Here is a 22,207-nt window from a genome sequence, read left to right on the forward strand (position 1 = left end):
AGATTTAGGATTTGGATTTATAATAACTTTTTCTCCTGTTTATCACACATGCCTAATTTAAAATTAAGAAAAGAAAAATCGCATTCCATTATTGCATAATCTAATTAACAGAAGTTATTTCGGGATTTGCTATTCTTGACAACTTTATTTATTTGTTTTTTATTTTTGAATTTATTTCCTATTTATTCGTATTTATTATTTCCGTCATTTTTTTTTAAAGATTATTTTTAAAGATATAGGTTTAAAAATAAATGATAAATTTAGGTTCTGAAATTATCTTTACATCTTTCTACAGTTTGTTATCTCGCTTAATTTTAATTTCAGGAAAGAAAAAAAATTCTATATCTTTCATTCTCGTTTAATCTGCTTCGGAATTCTTCTGTTAATTGGTTTAACTTTTTTTTTGTTATTGTATATGGGCCAATCATGTTTCGTACTTATCCCAATTGACCTATAGACTACTAACTGATTGAATTTTAATCTAGAATATCTTAATTGCTTCCTTAATTCAAAACTGATTGCAGTTTACAAAGTATCAGCAATCGGTAAAAACATATGAAATAACTGTTTTTTACATATCAATCAAAGAACCTATTTCGAGATCTATAAAATGACATATGCTAGAAAAGCAATTTAATTGATACCATCTTGTCTTATTGTCTATTGAGATACGTGTTCTTATTGTTTTGTAACTTTTGAAGAGGATAATTCAGCGATGAATCCTGAAACATTTTGCAATAACACCTAGTTTTATGATTGTGCTAGTGCGGTGTGTTCTGGATAATTTTTGTGTTTTAAGTTTTCTTTTATAGAAAAAGAAAGCTTACTTTGCATTTTTTTAACCTACTTTTATATTTTGATGAAATTGTGATCATATAATTCTTGCTTTAACTTGTGTCATTTTTACTTTCGAACCAATGAACTAAATTTCCTTGTGACAACTTTTTTTTTTATGAGCAGAACATCTCTTATCATGATTATGTGAAGTTTGTGAAGATGTTTTTGAATTTTATTGATTTTTATGTTCATAAATTAAGAACTTTAAACTATAGAAAAAAATAATTTTTATTACTGCACAGATCCTGTGTATGTTTTTTTTTCTCCTTTTTTTTTCTTTTTTTTTTTGAAAGTGATTAATAAGTTCTTAAAAGGTGCTTATTTTTGTTGAAAAATCTGGCTACGCACCCTGATCGAAGACTAGCGAAAATGTATTTTTTTTTTTTTTGTTGTNTTTTTTTTTTTTTTTGTTGTTGATATTTTTGCGTTAAATTTTTTGTTTTAAGTATTGGAATGGGCGCTTAAGTGGTTCATGTTTTTAATCATTGATAAATATTTTTAAAGTAACTTCGGGAATCGATTAACGACATCTGCTTTAAAAGATTCGTTTAACGAACTTAATTTTTTTACCTTTGATAATAATAAAAGGAAAATGTTTCTATAAGGTAAGTGCTAATAATAGTTCTGTTCTGTATTCAAAATAATATGTAGTAAAAAAAAAAATTAATGGTGATAGATTAAAATTTTCAAAAAACGTTTAATTTTGAGATTTTTACTTATTCTCAAATCTGCTTTGCTATGAACAGTTTCTTTCGGCTTGTACCATTTATTTAAAAAAAAAGAAAAAGAAAGGGGACCGCTATTATTACGTAACATCATAAACTTTATTAGACTTATGAATGGCTAATGTGATTGGTGAAATATTTAAACATACATCACTCATTATTCTATGTCGCTAATGGTTCAAATTACCTTTTCGAAAGTAAACCGAAAAGGTTCTTTGACTTAAACTAATTGGCTGCAAAGTAATGATGGATTATTCTAACGGAGTATTTAATAATATCTTGCGCAAGGTGTGTTTATGAGTTCAGTATTCTCCACGTGATTTCCGGTGGAGTTTTGTGCGTGTAGTATGTCATTGGGCAAACCTGTTGCTTCTATGAAATAATCGTCTGCTTTTCAATAAATTTTTTTTTCCGTAAAATAATCGTCTGCTTTCCAATTTTTTTTCTTTTTTTTTCGTGTTTGTTTCTTAGGCTAGCCTAAGGCATCTTCTGCCAAGCCTTGACGTGGGAATGAATGTTTCTTTTGCATTTTCTTTTAAATCGCTAGCGAGTTTTGTGGGAAAGTGTTCCTGGTTGTACTTTATCTTACAATCTTAAATTTCATTACATTATTCTTCTGTTTTAAATTCATTAGTGCTAATTATTATTTTTCATTTGGATTAATTGTGATTGATCAATGAATTAGCGAGTTATAAATTTTTTAATATTTGTGGTTCTTTGGTTTATGGTATTGTAAAAATAAAAGAGCTTATTATTAGTTCCATCACTTGATTAGGTTAAAAAAATTTGAACCTATAGCCTTGCCATTTCTTCTTACATTTCGTAATCATTATATGATTTACTCTTTGATAAATTTAAGTTCTAAACAGTTTTTTTCCCCTTCATTATTATTATTAGAAGATGCGGTTACTAATTTCTAGACTGATCTAACAACTCCTGAAAATATTATGTGAATGCCCATTTAATAGGTTTCAAAGTGGCCTTCACGTTTTTTTGGAACGCTCTGAAATTCTAACGTTTTAAATGACTTCGACGTTCTTAAAACTTATTTCTTCAGCTATTTCTTCAGTTTTTTTCCACTACCTCCAAAATCAAAAAATTTGCTGAAGGTGCAATGTTTAAGGATTTCAGAAGTCAAAGAAAACTTCCATCTTCAGAATTTAAGAGCATTCCGAACAAGATCTTAAAAAGCTTTATCTTTAATATCCGGTGGTACAGAACATTTTACAGGTGGAGGTTACTTCAGAACTTATTAAATGGGTACGAAATTAACGTATTGTTTTCAGAGCTTTTTAGTTAAGTCATGGAAATTAGTAGCCACACTTTGTGTTTAAATAATTATTTATACAGTTTAATTTTAGCAACTTGGTGTATTTTAGCTTCCGAATTTTTTTTTTCCTTTCGTTTTGAAGAAACTACCATATATTCCGGTGTAAATCTAGAGCTCCTTATTCTTAATTACGAGATCGAAAACTTCGAGTTGTATGTTGGGTGTATAAGTTGACTAAAACTAAATATAAAAAATTTCTGAAACTATAAAATGTAAAAAAAATAATTGCTAAGTCTACAAAATGTTGAAAAGTGTGGAATTTCTAATTTTTTGGATAAGATGTTAAATTCGATTTTTTGTGGGACTAAATTCAGTCAGGGGGAAATTAGGCCCAAAATGGCTCTGATAAATTGGAGGCCCAGGGCCTAAATTTCGGTTTTGTGCCTTTTTTGAAAATGTCGACTTTTTAAGTTCAAAGATGTCAATATCATAGTTAAATTTAAATCAAAAGTAAAATATTTCACAAATGTTATTGTATGCATCTAAAATATTCATTAATCAGAAAGAGAAATTGAAAAAAAATATTGTTAAAAATAATTATTTATAACAAGCATTTGATTTAATTATAAATATTTTAAAATATCCATAAATATTAGAAAATATACTGCTATTAGATGTTTAAATTATTGGGCTATACAAGTTACTTTAAATCCACAAAATTTAAAAGCCTTGACCTAAAAATTTAAATTGCCTGCTAAAAAAATTTTGAATTTAGCGATCCTATTATAATATATTTTTTTTTATTAATTACTTGTATTTTCTACTTATATATCATGTAAATAAACATATAAAAATAAGATAGAAATGAAAATTTTATATTTGCAATAAAAATATTTTTAACAGACATTTGATCTAATAAGTAATAAATATTATTTTATAATACCCACACGAAACTGAAATATATTGTCATTAGATGTCTAGATGATTGTGGCGCACTTTAAATTTAAAAATAAACCATCTGCTGGGGCCCTAAAATCGCTATATAAATATATAATGATTTTAGGGCCCTTTCAGACATTAGGCCTCGTATACCTGTGCGATAATAAGGCTCAGAACTTAGCAGTTGAGGATTAAGTAGAATCTTTAAATGTTAAGTTTAACGGTAGGTATATTTAAAAAAATATCATTTGTTATATTTTTTAAAATACTCTTGAATAAATTATCTTTCCTAATTATTATTTTTTCCTAAACGTAATTAAAAGTATTGTTCTTAAAAAAACATTTTGTATGTAAAGAAACTTTTTAAAAGTGGTAAAGGATGCATAGTTCATATCTATCTCGTTGTTTCGTTGCATCTTTATTCACGATCGACGAATGTCTGACTTAATTACTAGTGTGTCTAGTTCACCCCGTAATTTCTTCAAAATTCGACTTACCTGTAAGTTAATAATTTTATTTGCCTGACAACAAAGATTTTCGGCTTATGCGTATGTTGGATGTATTTTATATTACGTTAAATGTTCTAAAAAAGTAACACACCTCGTATTGCGCCATTTGTTTCAGTGGGATATTGCGAGTTAATGTGATACGTGTTTTGTTTTTTCCTCCGTAATACTTTGTAATAAAAACGCAGATTAATAACATATTTGTCGATTTAACATGCTAGTATGATATTTAACAAAATCATCTTTAAAAAAATCGGAACGTTTTGCTCTCTCTCCCACGTGCAAAAGGCATTAAAGTTTTCTCATCTGGAAATAAATGTTCGAAGATTTGTTGTTTTTTCTTATCACGCGTCGTTTTATAAATGTGCTTTTATGTTTGTCATGCTTGACGATATGACGCTTGTGGAAAAAGATCTATCACTTTCTCTTTTTATTTTATTCGGAAAATCCAAACATATCATTTCTTCACTTCGGTTGCGCTTTCACAATCTTAATCTAATAGACTATTTCATCGCTTCACTAGGGAAATTCTTACGACAGCAGAATTATCGTTTGTTTGGAAGATAGTAGGGAATAATAAAAGAGTGGTTATTCGACACAATCGCCTGCTTGTTGGAATTAATACATAGTTATTTTAGATTTCGAATTCCTTCTAGTAAATTTTCTTAATAAAATTTTAAATTGGTTTTTAAATTTTAAACATTATAGCTGTAAAATAATTTAGTTCTCAAAGTGTTTTGTTGCGATTTTAAAAGAAATAATACATTGATGTGTTAATTAACATTATTTTACAGCAAGCGATTCTATAAATGGAAAATTTCCGAAGCTTAAAAATACATAATAATACAAAAGAGAATGTTTAATGTTTATTTCTTCACAAAAAAACAAAAAAAAAAACGTTATTTTGTCAGAATTGTACACATGTGCAGAAATTATAATTTGCAGTTAGGTATTTTTTATTGCATTATACAATATTGTATATTTTCAAACGATTTTTTCCCCCTATCATAATATGAAAATTCGTTCGATAATGTAAACGTGCTTATATTTTCATTGCTCACTTGAAATAATGTTTTAATATTTTTCGATTAAATAAGACTCGCGTTTTCTCTTCTTTTTAATAATTTAAGTAAAGAAGAAAGTTCGATAAATACTTGGCTGTAAGCCTTTTGGATATCTGCCATTATTGATTTAAATTCTTGACTGCATCTTCACTTTGCATTATTTAAAGTGTTAAAATGAGGATCAATTTAATAATGTGAGACACTGAAAAAGGTTATTAACTTAAACATGATTTAAATGGATTAATTAATTTTAAATAACGAATTGAAGTTTTAAATGATTAAAAATTCTTTACAGTAAATTTGGATGCTTTTTTTTTAAAGGGGTGATTACTAGGTTTTTATTTATTATTATTATTTTGAAGACGGGATTTAGAAAAAAAAGATCTAAAACGATTTTAATTTTTTCCTTTTTAATATTGTTGAAAGTTTTTATAGCATCTAATGTCACTTTTCATTTCTAATGTGAAAATATGGTCCGTTTTTCTAGCCCGTGTTATTTTTAGAAAAATCAATTTATGTACTTACTATAAGTAATCAATTTCAGTTCGCTAAAATCTTTTCGTGGCTGTCGATTTATACATCAATTATTAGATTTATGATTCGTCTGTCCTAGCTCGACGTCAATTAAACGTCTACTATTTCCCTTGTGTATTATCTGGCGTTTCGTCACAATAAAAAATTTATATAAATCTAAAAAATTTAATTTGATTGTACGTTATGAAAAAAATTCGAAAACTTTTTTTAGAATATTAGTTACAAATTTTAATGTCCGCCCTGTATTGCTCTCTCCAAAATTAAGCTTTTCTTTTCAATTTTATTTTAGTCTTAATTGGGTACTTACAACTTGAGAAGGAGTATAGTGAGTTTGCCTAACCATGTGCTATAAATCAAATATAGCTGGAAACCTGGAAACGACGTCACGCGTGTGTGTCGAACCTGATTTGCTTCTGATACGATAAATACCACGATTTACCTATGATGACATCACTTGCAGATATCCAATTTTCAATTGTGTATTTCCAACCTCATATTTTAATTTGAGACTCGTGCATTGTTACTAAATATTTGTTTTTGTGTTTTTACTAATAATTTTAGTACGTTTATTTGAACAATATTTGAAATTTAAAAATCTTAAAGAATTTATGTATCAACACTTCTAAAATAACGAACTTCCAATTCTTAAAAGTAAAATTGTTTGTTGAAAATTAGAAAACGATTTCGGGAGACCGAAAGAATCGTTTTCTCAAAAAGAAAATTAGAAAACAATTTCGAGAGACCAAAAGAATCGTTTTCTCAAAAAGTACTGTTTGTATCCCTTGAAATTATTTGCTGAATAAAATAATGCATACCAAAGAACTTTTAAGTTAAAAATTGTTTTTCAATAGTTGATGGAAAGTTATTCAGAATTTGAAAATAAATTTTTATTAATTTCCTATGGAATATAAAAATGCAGAACTTAATTTAATTTTAGGAGACGTCACTTCTTTTAGATGCAATTCGATACGTGTAGTGTTTTTCTCATAATATTATGTTTTTTCAAAAATCCTATGCATTATCTTATTAATTTAAAAATTACATTAGTAATTTTATAATTGGGTATAATATGAAAAAAAACAAACTACTTCCACTTAGTAGGAATAACATTTACCATGACGCAATGCTAAATTCTATGCCACTATCCACATAAATCAATTATTAATCAAAAATCGAATATCAATTACTTTTCTTTATAATGCAATAAAATCTGGCGAGCAGCTATTTAAACGATCAAACACTTCGTTTGTTTATTTGTGGCTTGAAGTTAGGCTCGCAGAAAATGCCGTTCATGGGTTAAATTTAGTAGGAATAACACAACCTGTGACGTAGGCTATAGTATACCCAATTACCTGAGCTCAAGCGAAGCTCACTTTGTAAATTTTGAATTCTAAACTACACGTTAAATCATTTTTAAACAAATGTGCGTCAAATCTATTATCTACTATTGTATTCTATTCTTTGAAAAAAGTATCAAATTACTTTGTAAACGTAAAACAGTTCTCAAATTCTATTCTGTCAATCTAACGTTGTCCATAACTTATTTTCGCCAAATGTTACAACTTTTCCTAAAACTATAAATCGCCTTCCAGGAAATCACCTACAAACAGACATAACTCCAAAGGTGCGGAACGCTCGTTTCCAATAGCTAGAAATCGGTGATCTGTAATAATAGGAACCATTAATCTTTAGCAGAGGATGGAACAATACCTTGTTTCCTGCTCAGTTTCTCCCCCCCCCCCTGCACATCATCGATTTGCACTTTTTTGAAGAACATGAATTGTGAATTTCAGTCATACTCAACTCGACAAATGGCGAAGAAGAATCAGAACAGAACGACATTTTGGAATACATTATGAAAAACGTGATGTTTTGACATGTTGTAGTAAAATGTTATTTTATTTTTGAAACTACTGAAAAATGAAAGGGAACTAAAGAGTAAATATGTACTCCAGAAAATTTACTGTCAGATTAATTTGATAGTTCAGCCACTGGGGTGATTGTATTCCGGGTTTTTCGTTTCATCTTTTCGGCTCTAAAAATTAGTAGCAGGGCATGTGATTTTTCTGGGAATATCACGATCTAACGCTAATCAAGAACTTATAATTCGGCAAAATTTTCTCAAAATTCACTAAAATTTTACCCCGTTAAAGAGACGTTTGCATGCATAGGATTCTTTGTCCAATTGGATTCTTTTGGTTCGGCGATATTCTTCGCAATTTTGATTATTTGGAATTACTCTTGGCATAACTACCACTATAAATATTAAATACCAATTCACTAGTATATAAGACATGACTATCTTTAGGTACTTTTGATAGATGAAGGTGGATATTGTCAATAATCAAATTCACTAATTTCGCGATTTTTATATCAAACTTTGATTTTCATATTTAGCTGATTTAAAAGTTGCACGTTAAGATTCATATTCACGCTATTTAAAAATCGTAAGTCGCAATTCGTATCCATGCGATTTGAAATTCCAATGCCGTGATTTGCATTTACGCGGTTTTTAAAATCCGGTATCGCGATTCGTATTCACGCGAACTTAAAATCCAATGTCTTAATTCATATTCACGTGTTTTGAAATCTAATATCGCGGCTCATATTGAGGCAAATTTAAAATCCAAAAAGGCGGTTCTCTTAAGAACTAAGTTTATTTTTAAATTCGCTTTACTATAAAGGTGTGATATTAGTCAATGGTAAAGGATTTAATTAAAAATCTTATTTCAAAAAATTATTTTGAATATGAAACATGTGTGACTTATAAATTGATATTTTTATCGATTTTTTGAACATAAAATTTTCAGTTTTTTTTTAAAAAACTTTGTGTCACAATTACGCTTTCTGCCAGTAATATGGACAAATGTCATCCATGAATGACATCGTATTGCTTTACTAAATGTCATTAAATCATTGTCATAAAATGAAATAAAAAAGTAATTTATTTTCATAACCGACTGGTTAATGTATTAATCATCCATGAATGACATTTGTTAAGCATATGGCTTTGCTAAATGTGTCATTAAATAAACATAATTCATTTTAAAATTGCTAATCAAATGTCATTCATCTTCATGAATTTGCATAACTAACAGGTTAGTGTGATAGTCATCCATGAATGACATTTGTTTAGCATATTGGTTCGCTAAATATTCTATTGCTAATCGAATGCAATCCATTATCATAAACTTGCATAACAGACATCTTAATGTGATAGTTATCCAGGAACAGACCTGTATGATACCAAATTTATCCGGGTGGTATCAATCACTATAGAGTTCTTTTAAAATCAAACATTAAAAAAAAGAAGAAGAAAAAAAAGCTTGATTTTCAAACAAATTTTGATAATGTGAAGTTTGTGAAAATGTTTTTGAATTTTATTGATTTTATGCTCATAAATTTAGAACTTTAAACGATAGAAAAAAATCATTTTTATTACTGTTCAGATCCTAACTATAATTTTTTTTGTTGTTTTTTTTTTGGAAAGTGATTAAAAATGTTTTTTAAGTGCTTCAAAAGTACTTAAAAGGTGCTTACTTTTTGTTGAAAAATCTGGCTACTCACCCTGATTAAATTAATAATTAGGTTATTCCCTGTTAAATATGTATGTTTTATTGTTCTCTTTATTTTTATTTATGAAACGCTCAGTGTATTTTATTATCAAAAGTAAAAATATTTCTTTGACATATTTTTTTTAAAGCTAATAAGAACAGAGAGAGTAAATATTGTTTGCATAAGCTTTATCTTTATTTATGTATCCAAAATTGATGAGATTTTGGTGAGAAAAATTAAATGCAAAAATCTATACAAAGTAAGAATTTATTTATTTGTTATATCCTTATTTCCATCAGCAAAGAGCTATGCTTTAAAATGCGCCATATTACAAATTCATGAGAAATTCTATTTTCCAGTTAAACTTTTCAAATTGGTTTCTAGAGTTTCAAAGTCAAAGGTGTATTAAACTGAGAGATTTATCTGCTCCATTCCTGCTTGGCGAAATTTACAGTAACTATAAAGTTATAGTTAAGAGAAATAGGATCGTCTGCGACAAGTTCCAAAACGAGATCGATTTAAGGCGACGCTTCTACTTCTTGAAAATCTTCAGCTGAGGTTTTTATTAATCTCCGTTGTGAAATATTTTTTCTTTATTTTTATTTCATCTTTATTTATTTATTTTTTATTTCATAACCAGCGTTGAACGGCCGACCCAATCCTGAGTTTACCAATGTTCAATTACGTATCCTTGTAATTTTGAACTCAATGCAGACGACAATTGAACTCCTGGATCAAGTATTGGGAGAAGTTCGTCTTTGTGGAGAAATTTTTTGATGGAATAAACCGCATTTGCGTTAAATGAAGAGGAAAACCTCTCATGGTTAGCCGGTCGGAAAGGTGACTCTAACCCATGATTCATCTCCCACTGAGGATATTTTATGTCAACACTGTGGTTCGCGCGAGCCTGGTGCGGAATTCGAATCGATCAGCCATCGCTGGGTTCTAACCTGGTTCAGCTTATTGGAAGGTGAACGCTCTATCCATTGAGCCCCCACGGCGCAAGTTTCATTAGAGATTAATTCCTTAATGTTGACTGTCTTCACTCCAATCAATCTAAAGCGCTGTATTAAAATTCACCACTTTAATTTTTACCTTTAAATCGTTCTATGTTCCATTCCTTTCACTATTAAGCTTTTAAAATTGATCTAGATGTAAAATATCTTCACCAATTCAAAGTTTCAAAGGCAAATGTGAATTAAATTGTGATATATGCTTGCCGTTCCTTCTCCTGCAATTCCATTTATAGCAACTATTAAATTGTAGTTTGAAAAATGATCGCCGTTAAATCGAATCGTCTGCCGCTAGTGCAAAACTAGATCGATTTTAAGAGCCACTACTACTTAAGGGAAATCTTTAGTTGAGGATTTATTAATCTCCAGTGTGAAATATTTCATCTTTGATGCCATTTACCGGAAGATGAGTGGGAAAACCGCATTTCCTGGTTTAATAATTTCCTGGCGTGCAAAGAAGATATCTAAATTCTTTGGAAGGAAATATATTTGTTCTATTTGAATATATTGCTTTAATTTATTGTGCATTTTTTCTTTCCTGTTTATGTCACAAGTTTTCCTTTAAACTAAAAAATAAATAAATAAATAAAATGAAACAAACAGCTAAATAACTATTTGTAATAATGTAACGAATAACTTATAAATTTTTGTTTTCTAAATTTGTATAATCGCGAAATGAAAGCTTAAGACCCTATATAAAATAAAAACTGTTAAAAATTGTTATTTAAGATTTTGAAATATTTCAAAAGCATATTACAAGATATTCTATCCTTTGACTACGTGGTGATTTGAATTTGAGGCATGGTAATTTTTTTAAACCTGTTCACCTTGTTCTTTTATTGCTTACTATAAGATATTTGTAAATACCAATAATGTTAATAATTTTTCTGAAGCAGTGATTCCATTAGGACAGCTATCTTAATTAGATAAATAAATACTTGTGTTCACAATCCCGAAATGTTCCAGTGACTATTTTTTTTTCCGTTACCCCTACCACCTCCTCTTAAAACTACATTTACTACTTCCGTTACTACTTCGTTTACTACATCAAGCTTACCTTCAGTACGCTACCAGGGGTCTGTACAGACATTTTGTGAAGAGTCCGTTTTTCGTGAAATTGTGAAAAAATTACTCACATTCTTTCAACCAGGGTTCGCTTTTATGAATTTGTGCAAATAGGGTCCGTTATTGCAAAAAAAAACGTTTTTAAATTGTAAACATACAAGATTATGCTCAACACTGTAAAATTATAATTAAAAAAATTAAATTTTAAAAAATAATGTTACAATGTAACAATTGCTGCTTCTAAATTAGAGATGCAACGTACAAATATTTGGTATTTAGCCTATACTGTTGAACGCAGAATATTAATTTCGGACGAATAATGGAAGAATCGTCTGCCGAAGACAAAACTTAATTCGTTTACATCCATCTTTCTTGTTTTCTGCCCTGGAAAGGGTTTATTCGATTAACAAAATAATAATGAAGATAAACAAATTTGTGAAGGGTCCGATTAAAAGAAAAATCATTTTGTGAAGGGTCCGTTTTTAAGTTAAAATATTTTGTGAAGGGTCCGTTTTTATGAAAAGATATTTTGTGAAGGGTCCGTTTTTATGAAAAAATATTTTGTGAAGGGTCCGTTAACGGACCCAAATTTCTTCTTAACAGACCCCTGGCTACGCTGATTGTTTTTGACGCAGTATGGTCGATTCCTGTTCTTGTTCCTTTAAACTTTGTATTCAATCTAATTCTGAGACAATTACCACTAATTTGAATTTTTTTAAATAATTATGGTAGAGGCATGGTGGCTCAGGGTATAAAGCGTTCGGCTTCTAATGAGGTTACCATGTTCGAATCCTGTGGCTGCTTGATACGAATTCTGCTCTCGGCTCGTACCGACCACAGTGCTAACATAAAATATCCTCCTCCTTTTCTGGTTTTCATCTCCATAAAACGCAAATGCAGGTTAGTTCCATCAAAATATCCTCCACAAAGGCAAATTTCTTCCAACACTTGATCCAGGAGTTTCCTTGTCTTCTGAATTGGGTTCAAAATTGCAAGGCTACGGAGTTAACATTGGTAGTCGTAAACTTAAAATTGTCTCAACTGTTCACCTACGGTTTTAAAATAAAAATAAAAAAACATTTGTGGTAGAAAATAAGATGGAATATAATCGTTTGGCGAAACGTAGTTTTGCAGACGATAACCAATTTTATACTTCATTTAAGAATTATTTATCCACAATTATAATTATGACTGTTTAATGTCCTTTTATCGTATGGTGAATTTAAATAAGAAGGTGTGTGATTTCTCTGAACCAGTTTCCTTTAGTTCTTTTATAAATATTTTTTTTAATAAAGTGTAATTAAGACATGTTTACTCTAATGATGGTGTAAAACGATACACGCCCATGCCTCTCATTTTTCCAACACCTGCATGCCATTGCGCAGTGTCCATATTTATTCAGCTTATTAATAAACTTATAATACTCTTATTTCAACCTTGAAAAATTGCCCAAAAATATTTTTAATATAACCTTTACTCAAGGTAGTAATTCGTAGCACTTATTACCACACAGATATTACCATCCGGAAATTTTTCTTTTAGTTCGAATGGCTTTTTTTTTTCCTTCAATTTTTTTTTATTGTTCTATATCCAGTTTTTGAAATTTCCTGTAAATTCGGATGCCTGTTCGCGTCACTTGTTACAATATGAAATTATTTTATAACGGTTGTGGAACAGTCGACCCATTTTTGGATTTATGAGTATCAATATTCAACTCCTTGACCTTGTAATTCTGAACTCAACCTAAAAGACGAGAATTTCTGTATTAAGCATTGGGACGAGCTAGCTTTCGCAACGAACTTTTTGATGGAACTAATTCGCATTTGCGTTACATGAAGAAGAAAACCTTCCACGGTAGTGCTGGGGCGGTAAATGGACTATTATCCATGATCACTTTACGTACTTTACGTCATCATTGACGTAGCTGCGATCTGGAAGGCGATTTTCCAACCCAGCGTCCTTTTACGACCAACTCTCCAGTTTGGGGGTTTCTTGAATAAAAAGAAAACTTTTGATTTTTAACTTTTTTTATTTGTTTGTTTCGATAACTAATTTGAAAAGAAATAAAAGTTTGTTGCTATATTGCCAGGAAGAAAATCTGCAAAAAAGAGAGCGAGTCGTTAAAGCAAAGAATATAGAGGGACCTCTATATTCTTTGGTTAAAGACCGCTAATTGCAGCCGTTTGCAGATTATTAATTTCGTATTAATATTTATTTTTTCTTTGTTGGTTTTTTGATGTTTTAATCAGTATATTTTACAGCTGATTTTATTTAAGATAGTTCAAATATTAATTTGTGCCGTAATGTTTTGTTAAAAACCTACCAAAGAACAAAAAAGTTTTTAAGTTTCTGTAGAAAAGTGTGATTTTCACGGTAAAAAAAAATTAAAAATTCTGGAGCGCTTAGTTTGAATGCGACGAGTTTCAATACGCAAAAAACCACCAAAATCGACTTCGACATTTTATGATTAAAAAACTGTTGACGATCTATAAATAATATATTCGAAATGATAATATTCTAAATTTGATAATATAGAGAATTTATTTCTTATCTGCATAATAAAATTTTGTGTTCTTCAAAACATTCTGGATACGGTAAGCCACAACATTTTGTATTAAGTATAGATTTAACTATCAGTATAGATTTAATAAGTTTAATTTATTCTATTTTTTCCCCTATCATTTCTTTTAAGTATTCCACTGATACGTGGAGATGAATACAGAAAAAAACCCCAGCAATTTTTAAGAATGGGCCGTTTTTTATGTTTAATGTCTGGGGTGCTGCGCGTCATGGAATTATAAAAATATTTTTAAAAATAATTTATCTTTTAAATGCATTGATTGTATGATATATTGTTTATCAATTTCTTTAACAACGTATCTCGGATAAAAATTTAATTAGAATTATATTAAACTTCCAGAACTTAACAAAAAATGTCCGGACTGTTTTCACGAAAGAATGAAGTCAAAGGATTAAAATTTAATTTTACCCCGCAGTTAGGTTTTAATCGTTTTTCTCATACCTCCTGCCCCAAAGACCTTATTTAACACTAATTCCTTAAACCAAGCATTTTTCTCATCCGCAAAGAAAAAAATCAGAGAAAATGTTCTTAAAAACGAATCCTTTTAGATGTTCTTTTTTGCCATAATTCTTTTCGCTTCGTTGACAGAGAATGTAGATTTCACGCTTGCTCCTGAGTTAGAAAAAATAAATAAATGATAAATAAATAAAATGAAAAGAATGAAACTTCCCTTCGACCATCTGGTTGGTGAAAGTTGAAGTTATTGTTTTAAGAGATGGCGTTACAAACGATCAACTATGGCCCAACATTTGGCGGCATCGTAATAATTACGATTGAATTTTTTTTCTTTCTTTAACTTTCACGAAGTGGTGAAGAGGTCAAGGACTTACTTTTTTTCTTATTGTTATCGAATTGTGCCATTTCTTTTTATTTTATCGCCGTCTTTAAGAAGATTTCAATGGCGCAAGTTATATTGTTTTGATAATGATTTTCGGTTGCAAACTATAAATTATAGTGATTTTTAAATTGTAACTTTTTTATCGTGAAGTACATAAATGGATATCTTACTTTTTTTTACCCATTTTCTTATGTATATTTTTATTTATTTAATTTTTTGATTAAGGTATAAAATGTACGTTTCATTTACATTACCTAAACTAAAATTTTAATGAAATTGATCGAATAATTCACTAAAAATAATTTAAAAAAGTACATTGATTCATTTGTTATGAAGATGAGTTTTTAAATAATTTTACTGAGAATTATTTACCTCGTTTCTTTCAAGTTAGAGATTTAACCACAATAAAAAACACAAACTTAAAAATAAAGCATTCCCGCAACAGCCCGTTGTAGGACAGAGGGATCATGGATGTTCAGGCTCTATACAATTTCGTGACTAACGACATGATGAGGGAAATATTGTCACCATTGCTCACAGGTCGCCCTTACTTTCCATACCAGCTGGTACCCATGGATATGAAGCTGGGTGAGCTTCAAATAAGTCATTTTTATCTCAATAAATGCTCAATTATTATTTTTAATGTGTTCAGTAAGCAAAAAAAAAAAAAAGGTATGAAGTTTTCGCAACTTATAATTGAATTGATTATTTTCAGTAGATTGTACTTTAATTTTAAAATATGTATAGTGAGCCGTAAAAAGGCATCCCCCAAAATAACTTTCATTCTAATCACCGTGTTTTCACGATCAAGTGCCGATCTTAATAATTCAAAGGAGTTGACCTACGCTTAGTGTTAACTATTAAATAAAATACGGAATCTGGCACAGAAACGTATTTTCTCTGTTCTGAATAAACCATTTTCCCACTGGGGCCCCCTTCCTATTTATGACACTTGCGTATTCCTAAAGTATTTGAGCGAATCGAAAATTTTTGCACACAAGTACGAAATCCGTTTGTCCACGTAAAAAATAATTTTGATTACGTAATTATCTTCATTTTATTTAATAAAAGTCTTAAAAAGTGTTGTGTAATTCCTACAACTTTTTATATTATTTTAAATTGTATAAGTTGAAATGACGAAATACAAAAGCTGTTGTCGTAGGCCAATTAAGTAAGGGGTGAGATAGTTCCTGTTTTCCCGTGGCGCCATCTATGGCTAAGAATTCGACTTCTGCCGCACCCATACGTCATACCCGTTTATAGGACGAACCATTCCTTCATCCACAGATCGTAATTTTGGTCTGAACTAGAGAACGATCAATCTCCAATTCAGTATCCCCAGAGGTATAATTTGTTATGGGATCATGGAGAACTTTGTGACCCGAAATATTTCACGTGCACCAGTCATCATTTCCTACACTACTACACCGGGTGTCTTCGATCGACAGGATCGAACTACCGTTCCCCCGAACGTGAGTCCAGCGCCCTGACAACCAGGCTATCCCGGCTCAATAAAAAAGTTGAAACTGTCGAATAACTTTATTGCAAAGTAAAAATTTCAAAATGTAAGTTTTTTTTTAAGTTTAGTAAATTTGAAACAATTCGATCGATTCCGTCAATGATTTTAATGTAAAATTTAAATGTTTTTTCTAGTGGAATAGGTACATTTAATATGTCCTGTCTGTATTCAAGTAATTGAAATTATTGATATTTTCTTTATTATAACTAAATGTAATACTTACGGTGATTTTCTTCTTTTGTAAATGCAGGCAATTGAAAAGAAACCAACCCGAAATAGTGTTCGGAAAATGCTGCTACGACCTGCCCATGAAGAAAGTTGCCAAGCTCTCCAAAGTGGTTCTTGCTGCACACACTGGGCCTGCTGGCGGGTTGACACAAGTTAATCGAAAACACAAACCTTTCGAATACCTCGATCTGGATGTGGATTTCATCGATGAGGATTATGAAGAAGATTCTGAAAATCATGATAAGTTAAATATTCCAGAACCTGTTGTCGATAACAATGAAAATACCACAGAAAAAATCGAAGAAAAGAAACTTACTATTAGTGAAGGTAACCAATTTCTTAAAAATATTTCTTTCGTTTCTTTGACAATGTTTTTAAAAAGTGCTTAAAGGTGCTCATTTCCGATTTTCGTTTTTTAAAAGCCCTTAAAGGTGCTTTTTTCATTGGGTGTTTTTAAAAAGTGCTCAATTTTTCCCTTTCGAAAATTGGATTTTTTTCTTTACCATTTCGATTTTCGCCACGTATTATGCAAAAGCGTGCTTTTCCCCATTGCTTTATTCAACATTTTCACAATTCATTCAACCACAATTTATTATGGTGTATCGTTGGTCCATAGCGTATGAAAGCTCCTATCATGTTACATGCTTGATGAAATACTTGCGATTCCGCATGAGAGTTAGGTTCGGAGGGATTATTGCAATCTCATCAATGGGCAACTCCGATGCATTTTTCAAGATATCTCAATTTCAGGCCTCATTTCCCCCCTCTAATATCGAACCGAAAAATCTATCGATCTTTTTATGGTGGCTAATATAATCAAGAAAGGAGTTCTTTGTCAGAAACTAGTTATTTTATCAGGTCATGTAGTCTTTCAAAATTATTTTGCATTTTGTTAAAGTATGTAGTGCTTAAAAATATTTTTTGAGTGCTCAAAAAGTACTTAAAAGGTGCTTATTTTTTGTTGAAAGATTTGGCCACGCACCTTGATTGATTTTGCAAGAGAAAAGTTACCATTTTTTAAAAAAAAAATATTTCTTCCATTTTATTAGTACTGCAAAGGGGAAGGTAACCAATTTTTAAAAATGGTTCTTCCATTTTATTAATGCTACTTTTTAATAGTTTTAAATCGGATCCGTTTAACACAGTCAGTGGGTATTTGGATGCCCAGTAAAAACTTAAGAATTAAATGCTTGTGAAAACTAAAGCCGAAATTGAAAGAAATTAACAATTTTCCAGCAGCAAATTTTTTTTATCCTTTGTCTGCGAAAAAGGGCTCCTTTTGAAATTTTCTATGTGTGATGTAGTGCAGGAAAATGTTAATTAAAGTATTTAAGAAATCGTGTATAATATTTTTCTCTGTAAAATAATTTTACGTGTGGGTGTCAGAAATTTTCGCAAACCAATTTAATAATTTAACTAAACCAACAAATTTTGACAAAAAACAAAAAAAAAACAATATTCTATTTAAATATATGTAATATATTAGATTAGTTAATTAGAACTCAATATGACATACAACAAGCATTGTTTATAATTATTTAAAATAATTGTAATTAATTACAATTACAGTAACCATAATTTTTTTTACATTCAGGGTAGCAACAATCACTGAAAAAAATATTTTTGCTTTCACTCGAATAAATAAAAAAAAGTGAAAAAATACTTAACACACTTTAATTCTAACTGTGTTAGTTCTAAGTATAACTATATCGTTTTTATTTTGAATTAAGTTGTGGAGAATTAGATAAATTAATCTTTTATTCTATTCTGGCGACAAATAAATTGCTAAAAAAATTGTTTGGCTATCTGTTTTAATTTGGTTACTATATGCTATTTATACAAAAATTAATTAAGTAAAAGATATTTCAATTGTCTAATTTTTGGAAACAAAATTTAGTCCAAGATAAAAAATGTATAAGTATAGTACTTAGATAAGTATGCATGACAAATTTATTTGAAAAACACCATTTATCCCTGGGTAGAACTAGTTTTTTTATGGATAAACCCATGTGAGTTGGGTTTTTTTTTAAAAAAAAAAAAAAAAAAAAAAAGAGTTTTTCCAAACTTTGAGTACAAATATACCTTCTAGAACCCCTTTTAAAATACCTATATCTGCAAATAGATATATTTTCTTTCTAAATGTGTGCCTGCATATTTTTGGAGAAAGATTTTTTAAAAAATATATATATTTTAGATTTATATCCTTTTTTGGAAAAATTTATTTTAGTTCAAAGAAATTAAATTGGAAAAGAACAAAACTTATTGTGCTGAGTTTTAAATTTTTTTAAATTCAATATTTTTCAATAATTTATTTGACGTGTTCTTACTCAGGTTTAGATACACCAGAAGCAGTTGCTGGTATCAAGAATTGGACCCAGTCTGATGATCGAGCATTTGGACTAGCCACAACTTTGTATGAAAAACATCCTTTAACCAATGAAAATGCTGGTTTGTATATTTCCTACCTAAATATTCTTTTCCCCCCACCCTTATTCTTCTATTCCTTTGAGAAGTAAACCAATTCAAAAATTAAAATGTTGAATGCTTCTAAAATATAAAGTTATAATGTGGCGTAACTACCACTATAAATATTAAATACCAATTCACTAGTATATAAGACATGTTAACTTGATTCAATCCTAAAGTACCTTGTAATATTTATTTTATCAAGCCTTTAGGTTGCGCCATTCAATCGTGATAGCATGTCCGTATTTCCGTAATAATTTTCCAAATTTTCCTTTTTTGGTCTATTTATTAAACATAACAATAGGAACACTAAACATAAACACAAATAAACATAAAATTTTCCTGATTATGCATTATATATTCAAATCGGATTTTCCGATTCCACGAGATGTTTATCTCGCCAGTTCAAGTTTCATTCTGATTGAATTCTCCCTCGGTTAGGGAAGACGCCTAGTAGAAATCCCTTTTGTGGGGATTTAACCTTATTCGTGGCTTGAGTTGCCACATCCTCCCGCCCCGAAAGAGAGTTCAAAAACAATTTACAAATAGAATTTAAAATTATACTAATACTAATTCTACATTAAACTACCAAATTAACAATTCACGACATAAATAATGAATCATACAAAAATTTATGAAAACAATATCAGCAAAAAAAAACATAAATTCGAATTAGAATAAAAACAGTCACTTATTCATAATCAACTTGTAATTTGTTACTCACTCATTTGATGCAATTTCTAAATTATACAATAACTGTACTGGGCGTCTTATNAGATCGTGCCACTGCACTCCAGCCTGGGCAACAGAGCGAGACTCCGTCTCAAAAAAAAAAAAAAAAAAAAGAATATTTCTTCCATTTTATTAGTACTGCAAAAGGGAAGGTAACCAATTTCTAAAAATTGATCTTCCATTTTATTAATACAGCTTTTTGTTTTAAATAGGATCAGTATAGTTGTTTTAAATAGGATCAGTATAGTTGTTTTAAATAGGATCAGTTTAACACAATCAGTGGGTATTTGGATGCCCAGTAAAATCTTAAGAATTAAATGCTTGTGAAACTAAGGCCGAAATTGAAAGAAATTAACAATTTTCCAGTTGCAAATTTTTTTTTTGTATCATATTTTGCCCTTAAAAGTACTTAGAAGCTCTGCGAAAAAGGGCTCCTTTTGAAATTTTCTATGAGGGATGCAGTACAGGAAAATGTTAATTAAAGTATTTAAGAAATCGTGTATAATATTTTTCTCTGTAAAATAATTTTACATGTGGGTGTCAAAAATTTTCGCAAACCAATTTAATAATTTAACTAAACCAACAAATTTTGACAAAAAAACTAATGTTTAATTTAAACATATTGAATTCTAATTAACTAATATATTACATATGACATACAAACAATGAGCATTGTTTATAATTATTTATAATAAATGTAATTTATTACAATTACGGTAAGCATAATTTTTTTAAAATTCAGGGTAGCAACAATCAGTGAAAAAAATATTTTTGCTTTCACTCGAATAAATAAAAAAAGTAAAAAAAATACTTATTACAATTTAATTCTAACATATTTAATCTGTGTTTGTTCTAAGTATAACTATATTGTTTTTATTTTGAATTAAGTTGTGGTAATTAGATAAATTAATCTTATATTATATTCGGACCATAAATAAATTGATGAAAAAATGTTAGACTATCTGTTATAATTTGGTTACTATATGCTATTTATACAAAAATTAATTAAGTAAAAGATATTTCAATTGTCTGATTTTTGGAAATAAAACTCAGTCCAAGATAAAAAAAATTATATTCCTTTGTCTTTTTTTTGCTTAAATAAGTATGCATGAAAAATTTATTTGAAAAATAAATTTTTCATTTATCCTTGGGTAAAACTGGTTTCTTATGGAAAAACCCACAGGAGTTGGGTTCTTTGCAAACTCGGAGTACAAATGTACCTTCTAGAATCCCTTTTTAAATACCCATGTCTGCAAATAGACATATTTTCTTTCTAAATGTGTGCACACATATTTTTGGAGAAAGATTTTTTAAAAAATATATATATTTTAGATTTATATCCTTTTTTGGAAAAATTATATTTTTTCTGATGTTTTAGTTTAAAAAAATTAAATTGGAGATGAACTAAACTTGTTATGCTGAGTTTTATTATTTTTTAAATTCAATATTTTTCAATAATTTATTTCTTACTCAGGCTTAGATACACCAGAAGCAGTTGCTGGTATCAAGAATTGGACCCAGTCTGATGATCGAGCATTTGGACTAGCCACAACTTTGTATGAAAAACATCCTTTAACCAATGAAAATGCTGGTTTGTATATTTCCTACCTAAATATTCTTTTCCCCCCACCCTTATTCTTCTATTCCTTTGAGAAGTAAACCAATTCAAAAATTAAAATGTTGAATGCTTCTAAAATATAAAGTTATAATGTGGCGTAACTACCACTATAAATATTAAATACCAATTCACTAGTATATAAGACATGTTAACTTGATACAATCTTAAGGTACCTTTTGATAGATGAAGGTTGACATGGTCATTAAAAGCATGCTCCTCAATTAGAGATTTGACCATGTGTGAGATTTGACCATAAATGTGGAGATAATACATATCCACCAACTATTCGGAATTTACGTAGTTTCTGTTATTTTCTCAGGTGATAGTTAAAGATAATGTTTTATTGCTTCTCAGGTGGTAGTTAAAGATAATGTTTTATTGCTTAAATAAATTAAAATTAAGAGAATTTTTGTCACCACTGCATATATATATTATTTAGACAATTACATAAAGGACTAGATAGAAAGTGGAACATGTTTTCAAATCCTAATTATAGAATTATACAAAATTTTTTGTTTTAAAAACTTCGGTCTTAGTTAACTAACAATAGAAAAAAATAATTCGCAAAAGCCTTGAATGTTGGGGGGTATATGTTTAAAACATATGTTTAAAATGTTTTATATTTTACTATTGTCCTAGTATTTAAGAGTAGAGGAATTATTAGTACAGCAGCAATATTTGCGAGAATATTTCCTAAGTTCAAGCCTATTTTATTAC

At 29.3% G+C, this 22,207-nt stretch overlaps 1 protein-coding gene across 6 annotated transcripts in view; it reads left to right on the forward strand.

Annotated features, from left to right (window-relative positions):
- Positions 1–22,207, forward strand: part of LOC107450466 (PP2C-like domain-containing protein CG9801) — a 130,500-nt gene that overhangs the window by 95,090 nt on the left and 13,203 nt on the right. For 4 of the 6 annotated variants that reach the window (XR_011637650.1, XM_071185117.1, XM_016066266.3 and 1 more), the window contains exons 2-3: positions 16,697–17,001; positions 21,347–21,463. Coding sequence is in view for 5 of the 6 variants with exons in the window: in XM_016066266.3 (XP_015921752.2) it covers positions 16,697–17,001; positions 21,347–21,463 (422 nt within the window). In the remaining variant the exon portion in view is untranslated. Of the gene's footprint in view, positions 1–14,810; positions 14,907–16,696; positions 17,002–19,005; positions 19,123–21,346; positions 21,464–22,207 lie in introns of those variants that run through there. The other 2 variants (XM_043047876.2, XM_043047875.2) reach the window with 2 other exon arrangements.

Source organism: Parasteatoda tepidariorum, chromosome 9 (genome assembly GCF_043381705.1).
Source record: "Parasteatoda tepidariorum isolate YZ-2023 chromosome 9, CAS_Ptep_4.0, whole genome shotgun sequence".
Taxonomy (NCBI): Eukaryota; Metazoa; Arthropoda; class Arachnida; order Araneae; family Theridiidae; genus Parasteatoda; species Parasteatoda tepidariorum.